The sequence below is a fragment of the Symphodus melops genome, assembly GCF_947650265.1.
Source record: "Symphodus melops genome assembly, chromosome: 18".
NCBI lineage: Eukaryota > Metazoa > Chordata > Actinopteri > Labriformes > Labridae > Symphodus > Symphodus melops.
In genome coordinates, this window is record NC_136708.1 from 4,289,729 (window position 1) to 4,308,500 (window position 18,772).

The 18,772-nt window shown below is 41.3% G+C and overlaps 1 protein-coding gene across 8 annotated transcripts in view; it reads left to right on the forward strand.

The window, feature by feature from the left end:
- Positions 1-18,772, forward strand: part of LOC306839691 (receptor-type tyrosine-protein phosphatase U-like) — a 203,289-nt gene that overhangs the window by 94,585 nt on the left and 89,932 nt on the right. For all 8 annotated transcript variants that reach the window (XM_079368506.1, XM_079368508.1, XM_079368511.1 and 5 more), the window contains exons 3-4: positions 4,078-4,349; positions 14,397-14,478. In XM_079368506.1, the coding sequence (XP_079224632.1) occupies positions 4,078-4,349; positions 14,397-14,478 (354 nt within the window). The remainder of the gene's footprint in view (positions 1-4,077; positions 4,350-14,396; positions 14,479-18,772) is intronic.

The window sequence follows — 18,772 nt, forward strand, 5'->3', positions numbered from 1 at the left end:
TGACGTGCACGTGTGAACAAGTGCACATGTGTAAAAAGTCACAGATTCACTTTTCTCAGCTCCTTCCTGGGCCAGGACACTTTTTTTCACTCAGCATTTTCTGCCTTTGCAGAAAAACACTCCAATAAACACAATATTCACTCTCGCTGCCCACAGACTGTAGGACGGCCGTTTGTTTTGTGAAGAGTGTCAGGGTCTTGAAACTACGGCGCTGTAAGTGTGACACAACGGCAAGTCAGCCATCATGTTGATGAGTGGGATTGTGTGCGGATGGAGGCTCGACTTATGTCTATAAAGCATATTTCATTATTTCACATTCGTTGACAAAGTGACTCGTTTTCCTCTCTAACAACCACCGGGGGGCTTCACCGGATTCAAAGGACGACTGGAGCTTACAGTGACTGAGACACTGTCGAGGCTTTTTTGGAATCCATTTATTTGCTTTAAAATGAGGAGTAAGGGCCAAAAACATCTCGTTTCTTCTCTGTCTTCACCCGCACTCTTCAAGTGCTGTCCTGCTGTCAAAAGGACAGTTGGAGACTTGCCCTACAACAATGAGGGAGTCCAGCTCTCATAGCTGTAGAAAAAGCAATTTAGCTACAGAGCCCCCTCGAGAACTAGCACATCAAAGCAGCAGCAGCAGCTCAGTGGTGCTGAGGTGAAGGTGGGTATGGGGGGGGGGGGGGGGGGGTGAGTCTGCCCAAGCGAGCAGGTGAGAGGAAGAAAAAATATCAGCACTGTCCAGGAATACATGCGAGCTCTCGAAGGACAGTCACTGCTTGTTATCGCAGGATATTTCTGGCACTTTTACGCCTCTTCTTTGCTCTGCACGGAGCAGAGGGAGTAACGGACTGTCATCAAGGAAGCTTCGTGACACACATTTAAAATGTATACATACATGTATCCAGGGTGTCTCGGGATCTGACCCGGCTTTTGACCTGTTTTCTATTTACACGGATGGAAAAACGTGTCAGTCAGTAAGAAACAGTACCATAAAATAAGTGCTGCTAAAGTTCGCTATGGCTGAAACATCTTTAGCTCTGATGAGCCAATCACAACGTAGAAGGCGGGACATAAAGTTGGGATGAGTTTAATTACATTGGAAGCTTCAACAAAGCTTATAAAATGATTTGAGTATGCGAACGGGAATTTGCAGGTAATTGCCTGATTTAAAGGAATAGTTCCCTGATTTAATTGCTGTTTTTCATGTAGCTGAGGGGAAACGTTTTCAATGTAAAGATGGTAAATTAAACTACATGCAAAATAAATTGCTGTTGGATATTATAAGCACAAATCTTATTCCTTATGAGAAAAAAGGGCCTTTGGCTTTACTTGGAAGTAAAGAGCATCATTCAGATGAAAATGTCTTTTCATTTACAAGTGAAAAGAAGATGAGTAGTGGATTTCATTTTCAAAAACGAAAAAACAAAATAGCATCCAATTACTTCCTGCAACATTTCTCATCTTTGATGCAAATGAATTCAAACATTACCTTGTAAATAAAAAAAAAAAACCTTCACTGATATTTTCTGTGAGGCTTTTTTAAATACTTCATCTGAAAGGAGAACACAGAGGCGGAATAATCAACTAGCTTTTTGAGTTTACTCAGAATGCTTAAATGGTTTGCATTTTGGATGATTATTATAACAATGAGCTGGTTGAAGGAGAGGACAGATCGTTAGAAGAAGAAGAAGCCACTTTCTCCAGAGAAGGTCAGCCGGCAGGACTATTTTCTGCTTCTGGGCTTGTAAACTGTAAGAGAGTGTGAGTGTGTGTGATAGAGACAGAGAGAGGTGTGTGTGCTGATATGTGTCCTGCATGTCAGTGTGTGAGCATTACAGCCATCTCTCTGGTTTAAGCATTCCCTGGGCTGCCATTATAGCCTAATAACCATGTCAGCGTGATTAATGGCGAGAGGCAGGGCTCTGATCGCGATCTGACTCTGCTACGGTGCCCAGGCAACTACACTACCCACGATGCCGCTGTCTGTGCTCATATACGCCATGGCATGCACTGTGGACTGGATGCGAAGGTTACATGTGCAATTAGGATGTGCTCTCTCTCCTGCTGGCAACGTCGAAGAGTCAATGTGAGGAAGATGATGTTAGGGAGGAAGCATGTAATCCCCGAGGCCACTTTAAACAGTCCAAGGTGATAAACACAGGCGGCACACTGCCAGATGTGATGCCTCTTTGTGTTCATCTTCAGAAGAAAAAACAACGACAGATGAGCTCCTGAAGTTGACTTATGTTTGAATGGATGGACTCAAACGATGACGTAAAGAGGAAAAAGCACAATTTTTTCTTGTGAACATGTCTGTTCAGGAAACCCAACCTTAAACAGGGACCACCTTCCATCATAATCTTTGTCACCAGGTGGGCCTGAAAAGGTCTCTCAAGTTATCCCTGGAAAGCCTTTAACACATCAAAATGGCAGCTCAGTCAGGGACCCCATGCGTCAAAACATGAAGTGGCTGCTGCCCATCTGGCATTATTTCTGTATGCTGGCCTCTGGCTTATTGATTAAAAAAAAACAAAAAAAACAGAGGTCAGCCTTTCCAGCATATTTGCTGTGGCATCACCAATAAACAAAAACAGGATGGTCACCAAGGAGCAGGGAGCTAAAGAACGCTCATGTAGAAGACTGTGTGAAACCAATCGTCAACATTGATTTGAGAATATTATTTCTGGTCGGGTTTCTTGGGTTTTGATTCAGAATTTGATGAGTCCTAAAAAAAAAGGGAGGAAATAGTCTATCCATCCATTTTCCAACGCTTTGTCAGGGCTGAAGCCTAGACTTCCCTCGCCCCAGACACTTCCTCCAGCTCCCAGGCCAGCCAAGAGACATAGTCTCTCCAACGGCTCAAATCTAAGCTCCTCCCTGGTGGCCGAGCTCCTCTAACGGTGCGCTATGAATGTTTTTACCATTAGAAGGACATTTATATTTTTTCTCAGTTTAAATTAAACATCTTACTGTTGTAAGAGATACAGTGACTCCCCTTTTACTTCATCACCCTTCACTGGTTGTGGGATTTCTTCTCTGCAGGGAACAGGGATCCTGCTGTGACTCTTTAAAGCTCAGTTCAAAATAAAAGCCAGATCTGACACCCAGCCCTGAACCTTTGAGCACACAAGATCAGAGGCAGCGCTGCAAAAACTGGTGGAAACAAGACACCGACGCAGAGGCCACATACAAGCCAATAACAAGTGTGGATCACACGGGTATTCCTGGTAACAACCTCAGATCGGTCCACTCGGGCTTTCTGGCTCTTTTCCGGAGTTCTAAAGAAAAAAGAGGAAGGTGTTGTTCAGTGATCGACGGAAACATGACACATTTCTATCCTGGGCTGAGGTGTCACAGGCAAGTGGCGACCTCCGGTGTTAAAAAATGAAGCCGATGCAGAGGAATGAAAACTGCAGATCCTGTAGCGTCCTTGAGACTGAGCTCTTAAAGACTGATCTCCATAAGATCCCATGTTAAAAAGACATTTTTTACAGTAGTAATAAAGTGGTTGAGAGCCTGATTATTTGAAATCAGTTACAGATTGTTTACTGGTATACACTGTACATTGTTAAGTGCATTACCAATGCACTAACACATTTCAGTACGGATTTTTATTTGAAGTCTCTAGTAGGCTGATTGGTGAGCTCCTTGGTTGAACGTTCTGAAAGCAACAGTGCATCGTGGGGTGGTTTAATATGACCAGTGTGCTTATGGTCCATACTTATGTCTGACCGATCTCGTATACGTATATTGCTTATACACAAAATTGCATACTATGATTTAGATCATACAACATGCTAAATGCAATCCCACGATTAGTTTGAATTGTATGAACTCAAAATGATCTTGTTGTTTAGACAGCGCTGTCTGGAAGGTGAAGCAAAAAAACCCCCAAAAACTTATTTGTGAAGTGGATAAAGAGTTCGATGTATTTGCTTGGCAAGGTCGATTAATTATGAGTCATCTTCAGAACACTCAGTATCTGGGAGAGTCTGCATATGATAAGTGAACATAATGATACTTAAGAAAATCCCGTGTCTGACGTGTCCTTTTTTTGAACATCTCTTCCTCAAGGGTCCTTCATGATGGTCAACTCCTCGCAGCATTTCGGGGGCCAGCGCGCTCAGCTGCTGCTGCTCCCGCTCAGCGAGAACGACACGCACTGCATCCAGTTCAGCTATTTCCTGTACAGCCGTGACGGACACAGCCCCGGGGACCTGCAGGTCCACATCCGTGTCAACGGGGGCCCCAAGGGCAGCGCTGTGTGGAATATCTCGGGCTCGCAGGGACGCCAGTGGCACCAAGTGGAGCTGGCTGTCAGCACTTTCTGGCCAAGTGAATACCAGGTAAGAGCCTATACACAAATATATGTGTATATATACATATATGAGCTGTAGTGATTAGCAGGAGGAACCAAAGAAATAGTGATACAGTGTGTTGGAGCCACTCGGAAAGTTAATGTCATAATAAGTATTTGCACAAAGCAAACATGTATATTCAGAAATTAGAATTAGATGCATACAGTGTATTTTCCAGCTGATCTAAATTGAAATGAATACAAAATGAATGAACATATTTGATTTTCCGATTTGAATGAATGTTTCATTAGTGTGAGCTTTTGGGACATAATGACAGGCAGCCTTTAAATATGATATTTAATTGAATGAATGATAAATATGTTATCAAAAGAATAAATCAACATAATCTTGAGTTCACATTTATGTGACACACTTCATTTGACAGGATGAATCATGATGCGGATTGATTGCATCTAGTTGATAATCATGTTTAAAGTCACACGGAAGATCACTAAAATGGCTGAGAAATAACTCAACAATATTTGATCTTGACGGTATCAGTGATGTGTCATGCTATTTGCTTGAACTTTGTTTTTTTTGTTTTTTTTAAATTGTCTTTCTACTGAGAATCCACCTGTTGAAAGAAAAGAGAAATAGGAAAATAAAAGTCAGAGTATACAGATGTCTAGGACCTTCTACTAACTCATTATTGTCCACTTATTTGGCTTTCAAGTCTTCTTCAATACAGCATGTTATTCATTTTGTAAATGAGATGGCTCAATTAAATATGGCTCCATTGAGACAAAGGTCAAGTTTTCGCCATTTCTTACATAGCTGACCCCTAAAAAACAGATTTGACCTGCAGTGTAAAAGCAACCAAAGAGACAGAAGAATTGCTAAATAGGTGACTTCACAGTGGCTACGTTCACTGAAATATATATTTATATGTACAATGCAAAACAGGTAATCTTTGCTTCTGTTAGCATGCTAAAATGAAGCATCCCTGAACTGACATGGTAGATAATGAAAGGCAAAGAGAATGTATTTATATAGCGCCTGTCATGCATAAGGGAAACTAAAAATGCTTTACAGGAACAGTTTTAAAACAATAAATGAATAAATAAATAAACCGTGGCGACAGTAGCGTAGCGGGTAATGAGCGCGTCCTTTGAGCAGCCATTCTCCACTTTCTCTCCCTGGTGTTTGACTCTATCCACTCTCCTATCTCTCAAATACACAAAAAAATCACAAACAAGATACAAAAAAATACAACAAAATATCAATTTAAAAAAATAAATCAAAAATGATGTGAAAGAATATTCATGAAATAAAACGATTAGCCAGTTCTGCCATGACGATTTAGAGATATAGCTGCCCAGCACACCTTAGAGGTAATACCTTTTATCGATGAGTAGGAGCATTTCGAGGTCGCTTCTGTGACGTCACCAACAAACTTCTTCCCATCATCTGCACATAGGTATTGCTGATTTGAGGTTATTCTAAGATTGGGCTGTTTACATGCTGAAATCAGCACAGTGCTAGAGCAGGTACAAACTCGCAAATCTGCGAACATCTCTTCTTCTGAAAAACGTTTGTTTGTGATGTTTTAATGAGGCGTTCAGCTCCTGTGAGTGTAATCCCTCTCTTCATAAAATCTCATACGAGTCACATAGCTGTACACTAAACCATCAGCTGCTCCACTGAGCAGCTCAATGCTCACCAAATACTTAACCTATCACTCATACAACATGCAGGGATTAGCAAATTGCAGCTGTGGCATTCGTCACAGTGGCTCAGTAGGTTTGTAATTACCCTGGGCATGTGTTTGCATTGTAACTTTATTTATTGGTCAATTTACCTGCGCGCTGCAGAGTAATCAATAGCTCCGTTTGATGCCTGTATTGTCGATGCTGCATTATTGGCGCTGTTGTGTAGCTTGTAAGATTCTGATGACTGGATGCAGCCCTGACTCCCCTCATTACGGCCGATAATTTATCCCCTAATGCTCTTTCTTCACACCAGGCCTCGTGCCTCCTCCAGCCCCTCCCAAAACAGTCGTTAATGAGAAGGCAATGGCTGGTATAAAGGATGGTTGGAGCGTGGGCCCCGACGAACAGTCAATTGACCTCAATTCCATGCGACCCTCAGTGCGGGGGAGCGGGCTCTGTGTTTGCTTCCATAACCTTGGCGCACTCTGGGCCCCATCTCAATAAATCAAGAGCCAGTTAATGAGATTAGAGGGCTGCACAGATCAATGCGGACAGCCTGCGCTTTACCATCCTCAGCTCTGCTGTCCTGGGCCGCCTGCTCAAACAGCCCCACCAATCTAAAGTAATGATTTTCTTCCCCTCTGTATCTGTGAGGACGTCAGAAGTTTGTCTGTCACACACTGTCGCAGAGGAGGAGGAGGAGGAGGAGGAGGAGGCAGGCCCATTCTCCCAGAGGGGGAAGCTGAGGTGTACGATCAAACACGTCAGGCTCAGGCGGGGAGTTTGTTTAGCGCTGCAGTGTTTACCATTTGGACACTGGCATAACAAATGTAATCTACTTCTCTGGTGATGTATGTCCACATTGGCTGAGTGATGAGACGCTGCTGTTCTCTGTAGTCCAGCTGCCAGGTGAGGAGACGGAGGACAGATTGCCTTATTTGTCCGATAAACCTGGATGATCGTCAGCGCGTAATGAAGCTGGTGAAGCAGGGCCGCTGAGCGAGGAGGCTTTAACATAGGTCTGAGGAACAAATTGTGTCTATCTGCTGTGTGCAGAGGGACAGGAGTCTGACTCTTTTCAGTGCTCCTCTGCTCTTTATTTTGCCCAAGGAGCCCTCGACCCTCCCTCACCAGCGCTCACTGCTACTGCTCAAAGCTGAGCGCAGGCCCCACAGGGCTCCACTCATCCATCTAGTCCCATTGATAAAGATCACTGTCCAGCACTCCCAGCCAACAGATCAGCCCCTGCAGGCCGCCGAGCAGCAGCTCCACACTGAGAGAGCAATACCACTTCACAAGGCTTGAAGGAGAAAGTGTGTGTGGGTGGGTAATGTTGATGGTGGTGGTTGAGATTAAATGAAAAAAAAAAAAAATCAGCCAGCATCAACACCCCCTCAGGACAGACAGACGGCCACAGAGATATGTTGGACTGCGATCTTAAGTGTTTTTTTGGCCTTTTGCGTTCAGGCTTTTACTGATATGAGATTTAAAAATTTAGTGCCAATATTTCTGGGTGTGAAATGTTCGTTGTTGATAGTGAATTTTGTACTGAAAACAGGACGGCTTCTTCGGGGAGGATGAGTTTGTTTGGAGATCCTTGAACTGTTAAAATATACAGTAAGTTGATGTTTAGTGGACACATTTCCATGTTGTGCTATTCAAGGAGCATTCAGGTGATTTTAAATCAAACTTCTATAATGTTCAGGGAATAACAGGAAACCGATTTAAAGAGGAAGTGCTTAAATTGTCTTGTCTTAAACCACTGGGTATGTGACCATACAGTTCCCATGGTGCAACAAACGTGTCTTTCTTCAGTCCGTCTTATCTGTAAAAATTGTTTTTAAATCGATTTAAAAATGTGGACATATAAAACAAAGTTTGTTTTGCCCAAGCTCTGATAAGCGCGACCAATTTAGGAGGTTACTTTAACATTTTATCTGTAAACACAGTTGTATAACTTCTTCTGGAGATTGTAGTCTGATACATAAACTGAACTCAGACCCTACAGGGACTAAACAGACCAAGGGGCCAGATCCAGCAGCTGATAATCAATGTAAATGTTTTCAAACTCTGCAGCGGCGCTTTGGGCAATCTACAAATGGCCAAACTGCTGGTTTTATCTTCTGTTACTGCAGTGAGTTTAAGCTCATTATTATGGAGGTGTTTTCAGCTGAAACATACTGTGCGTGAAAAAATCCACCATACAGCTATCAGATAAGGTCAAAGAAGAACTTTCTCAGGCAAATGGACATGCAGACTCTGTTTTTACCACAAGGACTTGGTCGAGGCTAAAAATAGTACCAAATAATGTTTATTGGTACCATTGTGGATGGACCAATAACAGGTTTAACTTTACTCTGCGTGCCCCCGCTGAGCTGATCATGTGTTCAAACATCCTGATCATGTTTGGACACTGCTTAACTAAATTCCAATTTGTGTACTGGACGCTCACTGCACTGTTATGGCTGAAGAGGATGTTGGTCAGACTGGTTCTGTCTTGCATCAGCAGCTTTTTGGAACTACTTTGTGTTTATAAAAGTGCTGTTTTCAAAACGCTTGCTTCCTTTCACTCTTTTGACTGCGCTCTGACCGCTTTGTCCTCCTTATCGCACCATCTTAATTCCCTGTACATCTCACTATTCAGTCTCACCCTTTCTTATCTCCCCTAGATTTTATTCCTCTTGCTTACCTATGTTATTCCTCAACTCATCACCTGGAGGTGAAGCAGTCTGGCAAATATAAGAGTAGGGCAACGACTTGTATAACCTTTCACTCCTATTAAGGAGTCAATCACGGGACAGAGTGAAAGAGACTGTGCGCCACAGTTCATGCTGTGCTGCCGTGCAGACAGTCGCCCTCTGGGATCATGCTTTTTTTTTTTTTCTTCTTGAAAGGATTACTTTGTTGGTTTCTATATGATTTGTAGAAATCTTTGCTGATTTAAAGACCTGGTTAGAGTCTGACATTAAAGCAACAATATCGTTATTGGTGCAATTTGGCGCCATCCAAAGCTCTCTGAGTGCCGCTGCATTTGTTGTAAAACCTCATCGTGCTGTTATGCCTTTCCCCTCATAGACAAAATGGATTTGTTGGCGTGGATGTTGCGAGAAGCCAAAGAAGCACGTAGACCGTCCAGGTCCAGCAATATCACCAGCTGACTCTTCTGACGTTCGCAGCCTGTTGTCGAGACAACATTTGACAAAAGATGGATTTATCTCTATGCAAACATGAGATTTGACGTGGGTTAGATTTTCTGTTAAAAGTGAGACAACGAGGAGGCACTGATAACAATACAGTCTTGTGTTATGTCGCATTCTGAGAGCAAATTTGCTCTCATTGTGACATCACAGGAGGATTCAGGGAAAGCAAATCCCCTCCCCTCCCCTGGTATCTCTACCCAAAGACTCCACCCCAGCCTAGAGGAAAAGTTTTGTGCCGCTCCGCCATTGTCTACACACTGGACACACACACACCGAGACGGAGCGATCAGAGAGAGCGGGTTTCTACAGGGTCACAAACCTCCTCTGCTGCTTGATTCATGTTATATCTGGACCAAAGCACAGCACAGATGTTTCATTTAGAGCACAGGGGGGACTGTTTGAAAAGGGAGAGGAAATATCCTCTTTAAAGCATCTGACCAACATCGGTCGCCCAAAAATGCTGCCCGTTTGCTTCACTAATATGCACCGGTTCCAATGTCCACTGTTTGAACAGATACACTCATAAAACAAACACTCACAAAAGAACACATTGAGCATATGCTGTCCTCGAGCAGCACGCTTAAGTCAAGCATGCACACCTCATTTTATTCCCTCAGGCTGCAGGGGTGGCAGGTGATTGCACATCATATATTTCAGTGTTTACTGCCACATCCCCAATATGGATCAACCATGTTGGCCTCGTTCTGGCTGAAATAATCAATTAACAGAACATTGTTTCAAATTTGTTCACCACATTCCTCAAACGATTGCGTGTACGTTGTTAGGTTAATCAAATTCCTCATGAAGATTGATGGCGTCCACAGATCAGTTGAGAGCTCTATCATTAGTGCACACTCATAAATAATTTGCGCAGCGCTGTAATGGAATCTAAAAGCTTGAAATATTAATTACTGTGCAAATCTTGTTTTAATGCAATCCCTTTTATTGCCACCACCGATTTTATGTATTCTCTGGGAAGCCTCCTGGGCTGCAGTATGGATTTTGTTCCTCCACACTATCAATTCTCCAGCATTGAATTTTATGAGCCAAACACGATGCAGCAGGAGGTGCATATTAAAATGCTTGCATGATTTTTACATCTATTGTGACTGTCCACCTGCTCCCCTCCCCTTTACTGCCCATATTTGCTGTGCTTGTGCCAGCAAACTCTCACTTGGATGTAATTCTCATTTCTTTTCCTTCGCTCGCTTACAAATCTTAAGACACAGCGCCCTGCTGTTTGCCGTAAACCAGACTTTGATTCACACTTCACAGATTGTGCATTTGCATTGTTACAGGCCTCCCTTTTCTTGCTCACTGAGAGAATGACATCACCTTGAACTGAATAGTCTTGACTGGACAAGTCCATCCATCCATCTTATTTTGTCTGCAGAAATAGATTTCTCCGCATGCCGACTTGGAGTATTGGAAAAGGGTGAAACTTTGCTGTCAAATATTAAAGATGCTATCAGGTCCTGTCATGGCAAACAGTATCAGTGTGGCTTAAGCTTCAACTCTCCACTTTCTATCTCCCCTGCCTATGTTTTCAAGGTGCTGCTCCTGTCTTTGTGTTTTCTCTGCATACATGTTTTTATATGTCCTTCCCACCGGAGGCGCTGACAGCTCGGCACACCGCAGCGTCAGAAAAGCATGGGCAAGTCTAGAAAACATCTTCACAAAATCAATAACATATGCAGGCATAAAAAAAACCCTTGGCACTTCATGAGCCACAACCATACATTATTTGTTCTCTTAAATGAGCATTGCCCAAACCCCCCAGACTGTGCTGTGATTGGCTCTTGTAATCCTTTAATCTTGAATTCATTAAAGTCAAACTTTGAGGTAATGAGTATCAGCCTTTCAAAGCATAGTCGAGTTGATCTAGCATGTTCTGTATTCACGAAGGATGTTCACAAGTGATTTACACAGATGATCCTGATTGTTCAGACTCTGCCTGTCAACTGATTGTCAAATGTCTTTTCTCTCTAATTGATCCATATTCTCAATTGCAAAAATAAGACATAAACCACATTGTATAACTATGTTCTGTTATAGGACTTGATTCGTCCTTTATCTCACTCCTTAAATCAGAATTATGGTAACCTTATAACAATAATATGCATGCCCATATAGACACTAATGGCCCATCAGTGTGCAGATTCAACCACCACAGCAAGCACAATCTACGCCTCTGTCAGACTAAGGAGAAAAAAAAAAAGTCTTTACGGTCTTATGACCTATCATTTAAAAATTGAGTGCAACAATGGACCTGCCTCGTCAGCAAGGGACGCCCCGATCCAAATCCAGTGAACGATTTCATCCAAACACATTCCATCGATACAGATACTATTTCACATTGTATTTGAGCTTCGTCTGACCTTTCTATTGACACATCATTTGGATGATTACAAACCTACATTCACTTATACTATAATAGTCAACAATTATCCTGTTATAGGCGCTGATGACTGATTTTACTTGTATCCAATGAATATGCTGCTTCAATCAAACACTTGGAGGGGTTCCTTCATGCACACACTGAAAGCTTGATTAAAATTTAGAGTCATTCACAGAATCGTACACACAGTATAACATGTTGATATTTATACTAAGATAGGCTATGGGTCATGATTAATAATAACATAATAAGAATGATCGAGACAAATTAAACATTGAACACCTCCAGAGAGCTGGAATGGAATGATCCTTGTTTCATAGGCAGGCGTTCGAATGTGAGGTCGGCAGAGGATTGAGGCTCTGAAGTTGAAATTTTAAATTGGAAGGTGCGCCAACTTTTTTTAATTTGTTGTCTTCCTACTTTTGTCTGTAACTGGCGTGCATTGAGCTTATAGGGCAACCGTATACCTCTGCATACTCTGTATTCAGTCCACTTTTCTTAGACACCAAGCAAATGGTCTCCCTGCTTTGCCTCGCTTTGTTTGTACAAACTGCAAAGGGATTTGTCTGTAGTCATTTGTATAATAGCTTGTGTTTGCATGTGGATGCCAAGGTTATTCCTCAGTGACTGGCGCAGTCATACTCACACACACTTTTCTATACGTGAGGGCAGATGCGGAGGAGCTTAATGATGGCTCAAAGCTCGGAGCTGAGTGAATCGATGGCAGTGGGTGCGTTGACGCGTGATGAATTGAAGAGTTAATCGGTCAGACGTCTCTAATGGCCCGACACAGGAATGAAAAATAAAAATAAATTAGTGGAAAGAAAGCCTTAGTCTGTTTCCATCTGCCAAGGCCTTTTGTGCTATTGATTGGCTCAGGGCACTTAAAGCCTGATGTATTGTCAACATTGCAATCTATTGGCCGTCTGAGTGCGCGGTCACAGTCTGACTTCCACTAGGCATGGCATAGATAAGCACAGGTAGTGTGAGTGGGTAATTCTCATTTGGGCTGACACACACACACACACACACACACACACACACACACACACACACACACACACACACACACACACACACACACACACATACACACAGCTACAACTTTCATCATTGCCGCCCCTTTCATCCACTCAACCCTCAAGTTTGGAGTTTATCATGCTGTGGTGAAAGGTGACTGGTAGAGGGAATAACATGGGCTCTGCTGACTGTAATTACTACTCACAAACACCAAAAGACTTTGTCTTGGCACTCTTTGTGGCCTCCGGATTCACTTTGAGAACCTGCACGAGCTCACACTCATTTCAGTGAGTAAGAGAACATTTATTCTGTGTTTAAAGACTCCAGCTGCCGCATGGACTGGTGAAAGGGACAGGGGAGAAAGAGAGAGGGATTTATTCATCACTTATGCACTGTATGGGTTAACAAGGTGAAGTCAAAGGATGACACGTTTTTAAGATGAAACCATGTGATAGGAGTGCAGTTACCTGATGTAGTGTATGGGTATATTTTGTGGTTATACGCATGTTAGCTTTGTTTTTATTAACATGAATAATACTACTGTTTAAACTTCACAACTCAACAGCGTTTACAAACAGCTTTAAAAACCACTTTTAAAAACTATTTTTCATTGCTTTAATGGCATTGATTTACTTGATCTTACCAATTGATTTGATCAGTTTTACTCCTTGAACTCTTTTTCATCACTTTTATCATCACTTTGCTTTTCATCTAAGAGGCAGTGGTGGTGTTGAAAAAACACAACTGACACACACACACACACACACACACACACACACACTCAAAAAGGCCTTTAATAGAGCAGAAATAAAACATCTTTACAGCCTGCATGTTAAAATACAATAAATGACTTTACCTTTGTAATTGTACGTTGAGCATATTTACAGTAGAGACCATGTCAATGATTCTTGTGGGCAAAAAAAGAAAAATGAAATAATCGTTCATTAATCGTAATCAAGGTAAAATGTTCAATCAGTCGTAACGTAGATTTGAGGTCAAACAACCCTATTAATGAACTTTAATGATGGTTAACCTGACTGACAGGTTTGTCAGGTTAGTCTCATCCCCAGCTCTTCGTCTGGTGATAGGTTGACTGATTGTTAGCTTAAGACTGCATTTCAAGCAAGGCCTCAGCCATCTACACACAAACAGGCCATCTATGGGTGTCCAAACACCCCCCTTCGGTTACCAACCATGGGTGATGTCATGTTTTGCTTTTACCTATGTTTTCATTGCTTGTGCTTTATTGTTTCTCTCTCTCTTGATTACATTAAGTCAATTCTAATGTCCTACTTAGTTCATGTTGTTTGCTTTTTTTGATGATGTTTGGTGTAATTCTGTTGGCTGGGTTTTTGTTGCTGTTGGGTTCTTTTGTTGATCTCGATATTTTGGGTTTGTTAGCTTCATTTAAGATTTACATGCTTTGATCTTATTAATGCATTTACTTGTGTGTCAAAGCACCCTTGCTTTAAAATGTGCTTTATATATTAATACTAAAAAGCCCAAGGTACAGAAGCACATTGATAGTTATTAAAGCCTGTCCTTCAATGTTGTGAATTTTATAAGATGAATAAACCTTTTTTAAACATTGAAAAAAAAATAGAAGAAGAAAAACATACAGTATATGAATCAATTTCAAGCTATTCATCTATCTTTAGACATGACTAGGATCACATCTTTTTGGCTTTTTTTGCAGATATTTGTCAGTTTACTTGCCAATCAAGCAGTAATGATTGGTCGTCATTTCATTCATCCATTCTGTCCACAGGTCATCTTTGAAGCGACCATTTCCGAGGAGCGGCAGGGCTACATCGCCTTGGATGACATTGTGCTGCTCAATTACCCCTGTTGTAAGTACCTGTTCTGCTCCGCCATATCTTACCTCATGACCTTTACAGAGCCCTGGAAAAGTTTCCGGCTGAACACAAACAGGAAACTGTTGAACTCCAGGAGGTTCAACGGTTTCTTGAAGGTGATTGAAGACCATGATGCAATCCTGCTGACGGGGGCCACCGAGGCACATATACGTGGTACCTTTCTGAGTGTCACGGCCATAATTACACAGTGAGAGGTCTTCTCTTTTGTCCTGGAAAAATGGCTGACCTTTTTCCTCTGATTGCCATGCTCACAGCCGGTTACTTTTAGGGCTAATATGATGTTACCGGCATGAAAAGGACAGCTGGTAGTTGTACTTTGATTCTTTCTGGTTGTTTTTTCCCCTTTGTCATCAGTGAGCTCTCCAGGTGTTGGAGCGTCATGTGTACTGGTGATGTTACATTATGTCCTGTTCCGTTACCTTTCATGTTTCCTCCCTACAGTCCTGTTACACAGCCTCTTTGTGGATATTGTTCCCGTCACAAAAGACCGTTTCCTTTTGCTTCCCTGCTGATTCTTAGATCACATGCAGCATTCAAGGTGTCCAGTGGAGCTTATCATCTGATTAGTGTGGATGGAAGAAGTCATCACGTTAAAAGCTGCAGTGATGCGTGCTGACTTCCAAAAGAGATAACATCAGCCTGAACAGTGGTCATTATTGGCTTTTTATTAGATCACTTCTAGCTTTTTGACAGTTGCAAATGTTGTTTGCCAACTGTGATATAATGTGACACATCAGATTGGATAATTACTCTTTAATTGGCTAAAGCGTAATGAGTTGTTGATGGAAATACATTGACCTAAATCCAGTATCATTTACCGTTCAATTAAATTCCCCACATTTATAAACGATTATGTTCATGTTTATGTGTCATTATTATTTTTTTGCTGGCTTCCAGTTGATTCACTTAGAGTTTAATTGCACCACGGAGGTCTAATTTCAAAAAATTAAAACAAATGCTCAACTCTTGCTTTGATTGTAGTGTTCAAGATTTGCTCAAGTCTGTTAATCACTTGTTTAACAGTGTCAATACCGTTTTGTGAAAAGGTATCAAATATGACTTTCAGAGGAGCTCGCTAGCACTTGAGCACCAGTCCCCTTAGGCCGAAACAAAACTTTCTCAAGAAAAAACAGTCACTTTGTTCTATTCAACTAGACCTCTGTGATAAAAAAAAAACAACAACAACTGTAATTTCATCTCACAAAATACGGGAGATTCTTATCTGCTGCTGCCTCAGTAGGTTAGGTTTAGATGTGAGAGAAGATTAGCTTGAACTACACTTAGAAGACTAGCAACTCCTGTATTCTGCATGCAATATAAAACTGCAGTTACTCTCAGTGTATGCTGTTGGCTTTGGGGCATGCAATGTAATTGGTTAGTTGATCGAAAAAGAAAAAACAGAGAGAGAGAGAGTGGAGTATGACATGTCAAAAGGAGCCACAAGTGGGACTCCAACCGGAGCGCCCGCTTGGAGCGACCATAGCCTACGTACTGTACATCGGACGCAACCTAACCATAAGGGCATCTACATGTGCCTTGTGCACCTTTTATGCTTTATTACATCAACTGTATACAGCTTTAATCCAATCACACCGACATTGATACACAGTCACCTGGTAAATCTGTCAAACCTGGCTGCTTAGATCTATCCTGGCCCTCTGAGGGGAGGCTAATATTGTTTTTAAAGCTGCATAAATGTGGGGGAATGCTAATGAATGATAATGTAGGGTATTTATGAGCTCATGAAATTCAGATATCCCTTTCTGGCTCCACTCAAAAATCAGACAGTCCGCACATTATAAATCATTAAATCCTCATGAGGAAACAGACAGAGGAACTGAAATAACCTCTTCTAAAACCAGCGCCCATCTATTACTAATTTTTTTCCTCCTGACCCAAGCTCATCTCAAGTTTGCCCTTTGTCGCTTCATCTGCAGTGGAGTAGGAAACGTTTCCATGGGGACTCTGGATAAGCTTTTTTAGCAAAAGGCTCTTCTGAATGTGGCTCAGGTTGAGTTTATCCTTGGGGCAGATGGTGTCTCTTGGACCCTGACAATGTCTATTAGCTCACATAAGGGGCCAGTGTCCCTGAAGGGGTTGTTTTAGAGGCATATGTATCCATAGACACATGACTCATAAAGCATAATTGCTGTGTACTCAACCATACATAAAAAACACTCATCTACTCATACAGAAAGTGCATACATTTGCACAACCACGTTGTCTTTTGTACAGCTGGTGTATCTGTAGGAGCAGTCACCCTTAAATACAGTACACACACATTCACACAAAGTAGGTAAACATTAGTAAGATGGCTTACATTCCCCCAAAGGCTGCAAGAATCATGGCATGGGGAAAGATTCAAGTCAAAGGCAACAACTATTCAGTTTGCATTCCCACTTATTTGGCATTTGTTAAGTTTTTCTCTGGAGTCCATGTCTTTATTCCGAACACGTGTTTCAGTGAAAAACCAATCCCTCCAGCATCCGGAATAAGAGGCTGCATTACTAATTTAAAGAGCAAACATCACTCTCAGTCAGAGTACTTTTGAGACTCTAAATTACCTTGTCTCTATTTATGCTTGGTGGTATGAATTAAGGCTAAACAGGTCACACATTCACACGACCAGGCTTTTAGGTTTTAAATTAAAATTTCCAAGTAACTATTAATAAAGCTACCTCATCCTCAAATAACTTCTCTCGTAATTGATGCTGTGGGCGCATCTTTAAAAGATGACTTAAAAGTTTATCCTTCTATCCTGCAGACTGAATAACCTGAGAAAATGACACACTTTTCTCATTGGGCAGAAAAAAGCGTGGTAAAAGCAGAGAGGAAAGAGGGGGAAAAAAAGCAAAATGTGAGATGTAATGTCTATCATTCCCAGCTCCTCAGCTTGATTTTGCCATTGGTTACTGTGGAAACTGAGCATCAATGTGTACAACCTGGGCAAGAGAATTGAATATTGTCCAACACATTGTTGTCCAAGAAACAATTTGCCTGGAGCACATCCTGTTTACACCAAAGAAGAAATGCCTGGTCATTTTGATCTATCACTAACATGATGGAGGTTATTATTTTCTCATTATGTTGTTATCATTTTGTTTCATTGCCTGAGAAATCTCTCCAGTGCAGTGTATGTGGTATAAACCAACCGTGTAAAGGCAGGATGTAGAACCAGAAACATAATAACTGTGTTTCTGGAGCTTTCCTCCTGCCACATTAAAACTTTAGTTTACCCTGAGTAGAAAGGCTGAATCTTTTTTTTTAAATAACCTTTTACAATGACAGATGTCCTGGATGAACAGTATCTGTTAGGCCTTTTCATTACATACTTTTACAGTATTTATGGTAAGTATGGAAGCCCCAAGTGGACATATTGTATTTTACTCCCCTTATATTTTGGTTGTTTTCTGGAGATTTCCACTTAGTTTTCTGTTTATCTCTGGTAAAAGAAAACACTGGTGTTCACTTGTTAAGCTAGCTATTCTATTCTGTATTTATGATAAAGCTAACTTTCTTGCTTTAAGCTAAGCTACATTAACTTTATAGCTAAAGTTTTAAAACAAAACCTCTGCCTGTTAGACGAGGACCTTGTGGTACAACCACTTTAACATGATGGGGGAAGAAGACATTATAATGATCATTATTATGAATATTTTCACCAAAGGTTTTTTTTTTTTTTAAGGACATTAGTTAATGTGTCTTCTAGCATAACCACAAAAGGGTGTTAGTATAGGCAAGCTTTTGATACCCAAACATCAACAATAACTACCTTTATCCCCATTGTTTAGTCATTTTACTTTATATTTAGGTTAATAAATATTAGTTGTAATGAAAAAAAAACAATTTATGAAAAAAAAAAAAAAAAGAATTTCATGTAGCAAATTGTGGTGAGGAGCTGTGTGCCGCTTTCAGAACCCAAACTTAGATTAACAGGCCTAATATAACAAAGCAATGTTACAATATACTCTTGAAAAGTTTATTAATCTTGGGCATTGATTGACTGTGGTTAGCTCACACACCACACCTATAGAGGCTATTGGCATTGAAGCAGGAAGCCTGTGTTTGAGTCAGATCTTAGGCTCCTTTTCCTGCACGTTATTCTCCAATCTCTTTCTCCCCGGGAGAGAATATTCAAAGTGCCAACTCGTACCTGATGCAAATGAAGGGATAAGAATGTTCTGAAGATAATGAAGTGAAGACCGCTTTTTTAGTCAAAGCGCTGCATTTTTCTATGTTTGATGTATTTCTCAGCAAGCATTAGTGG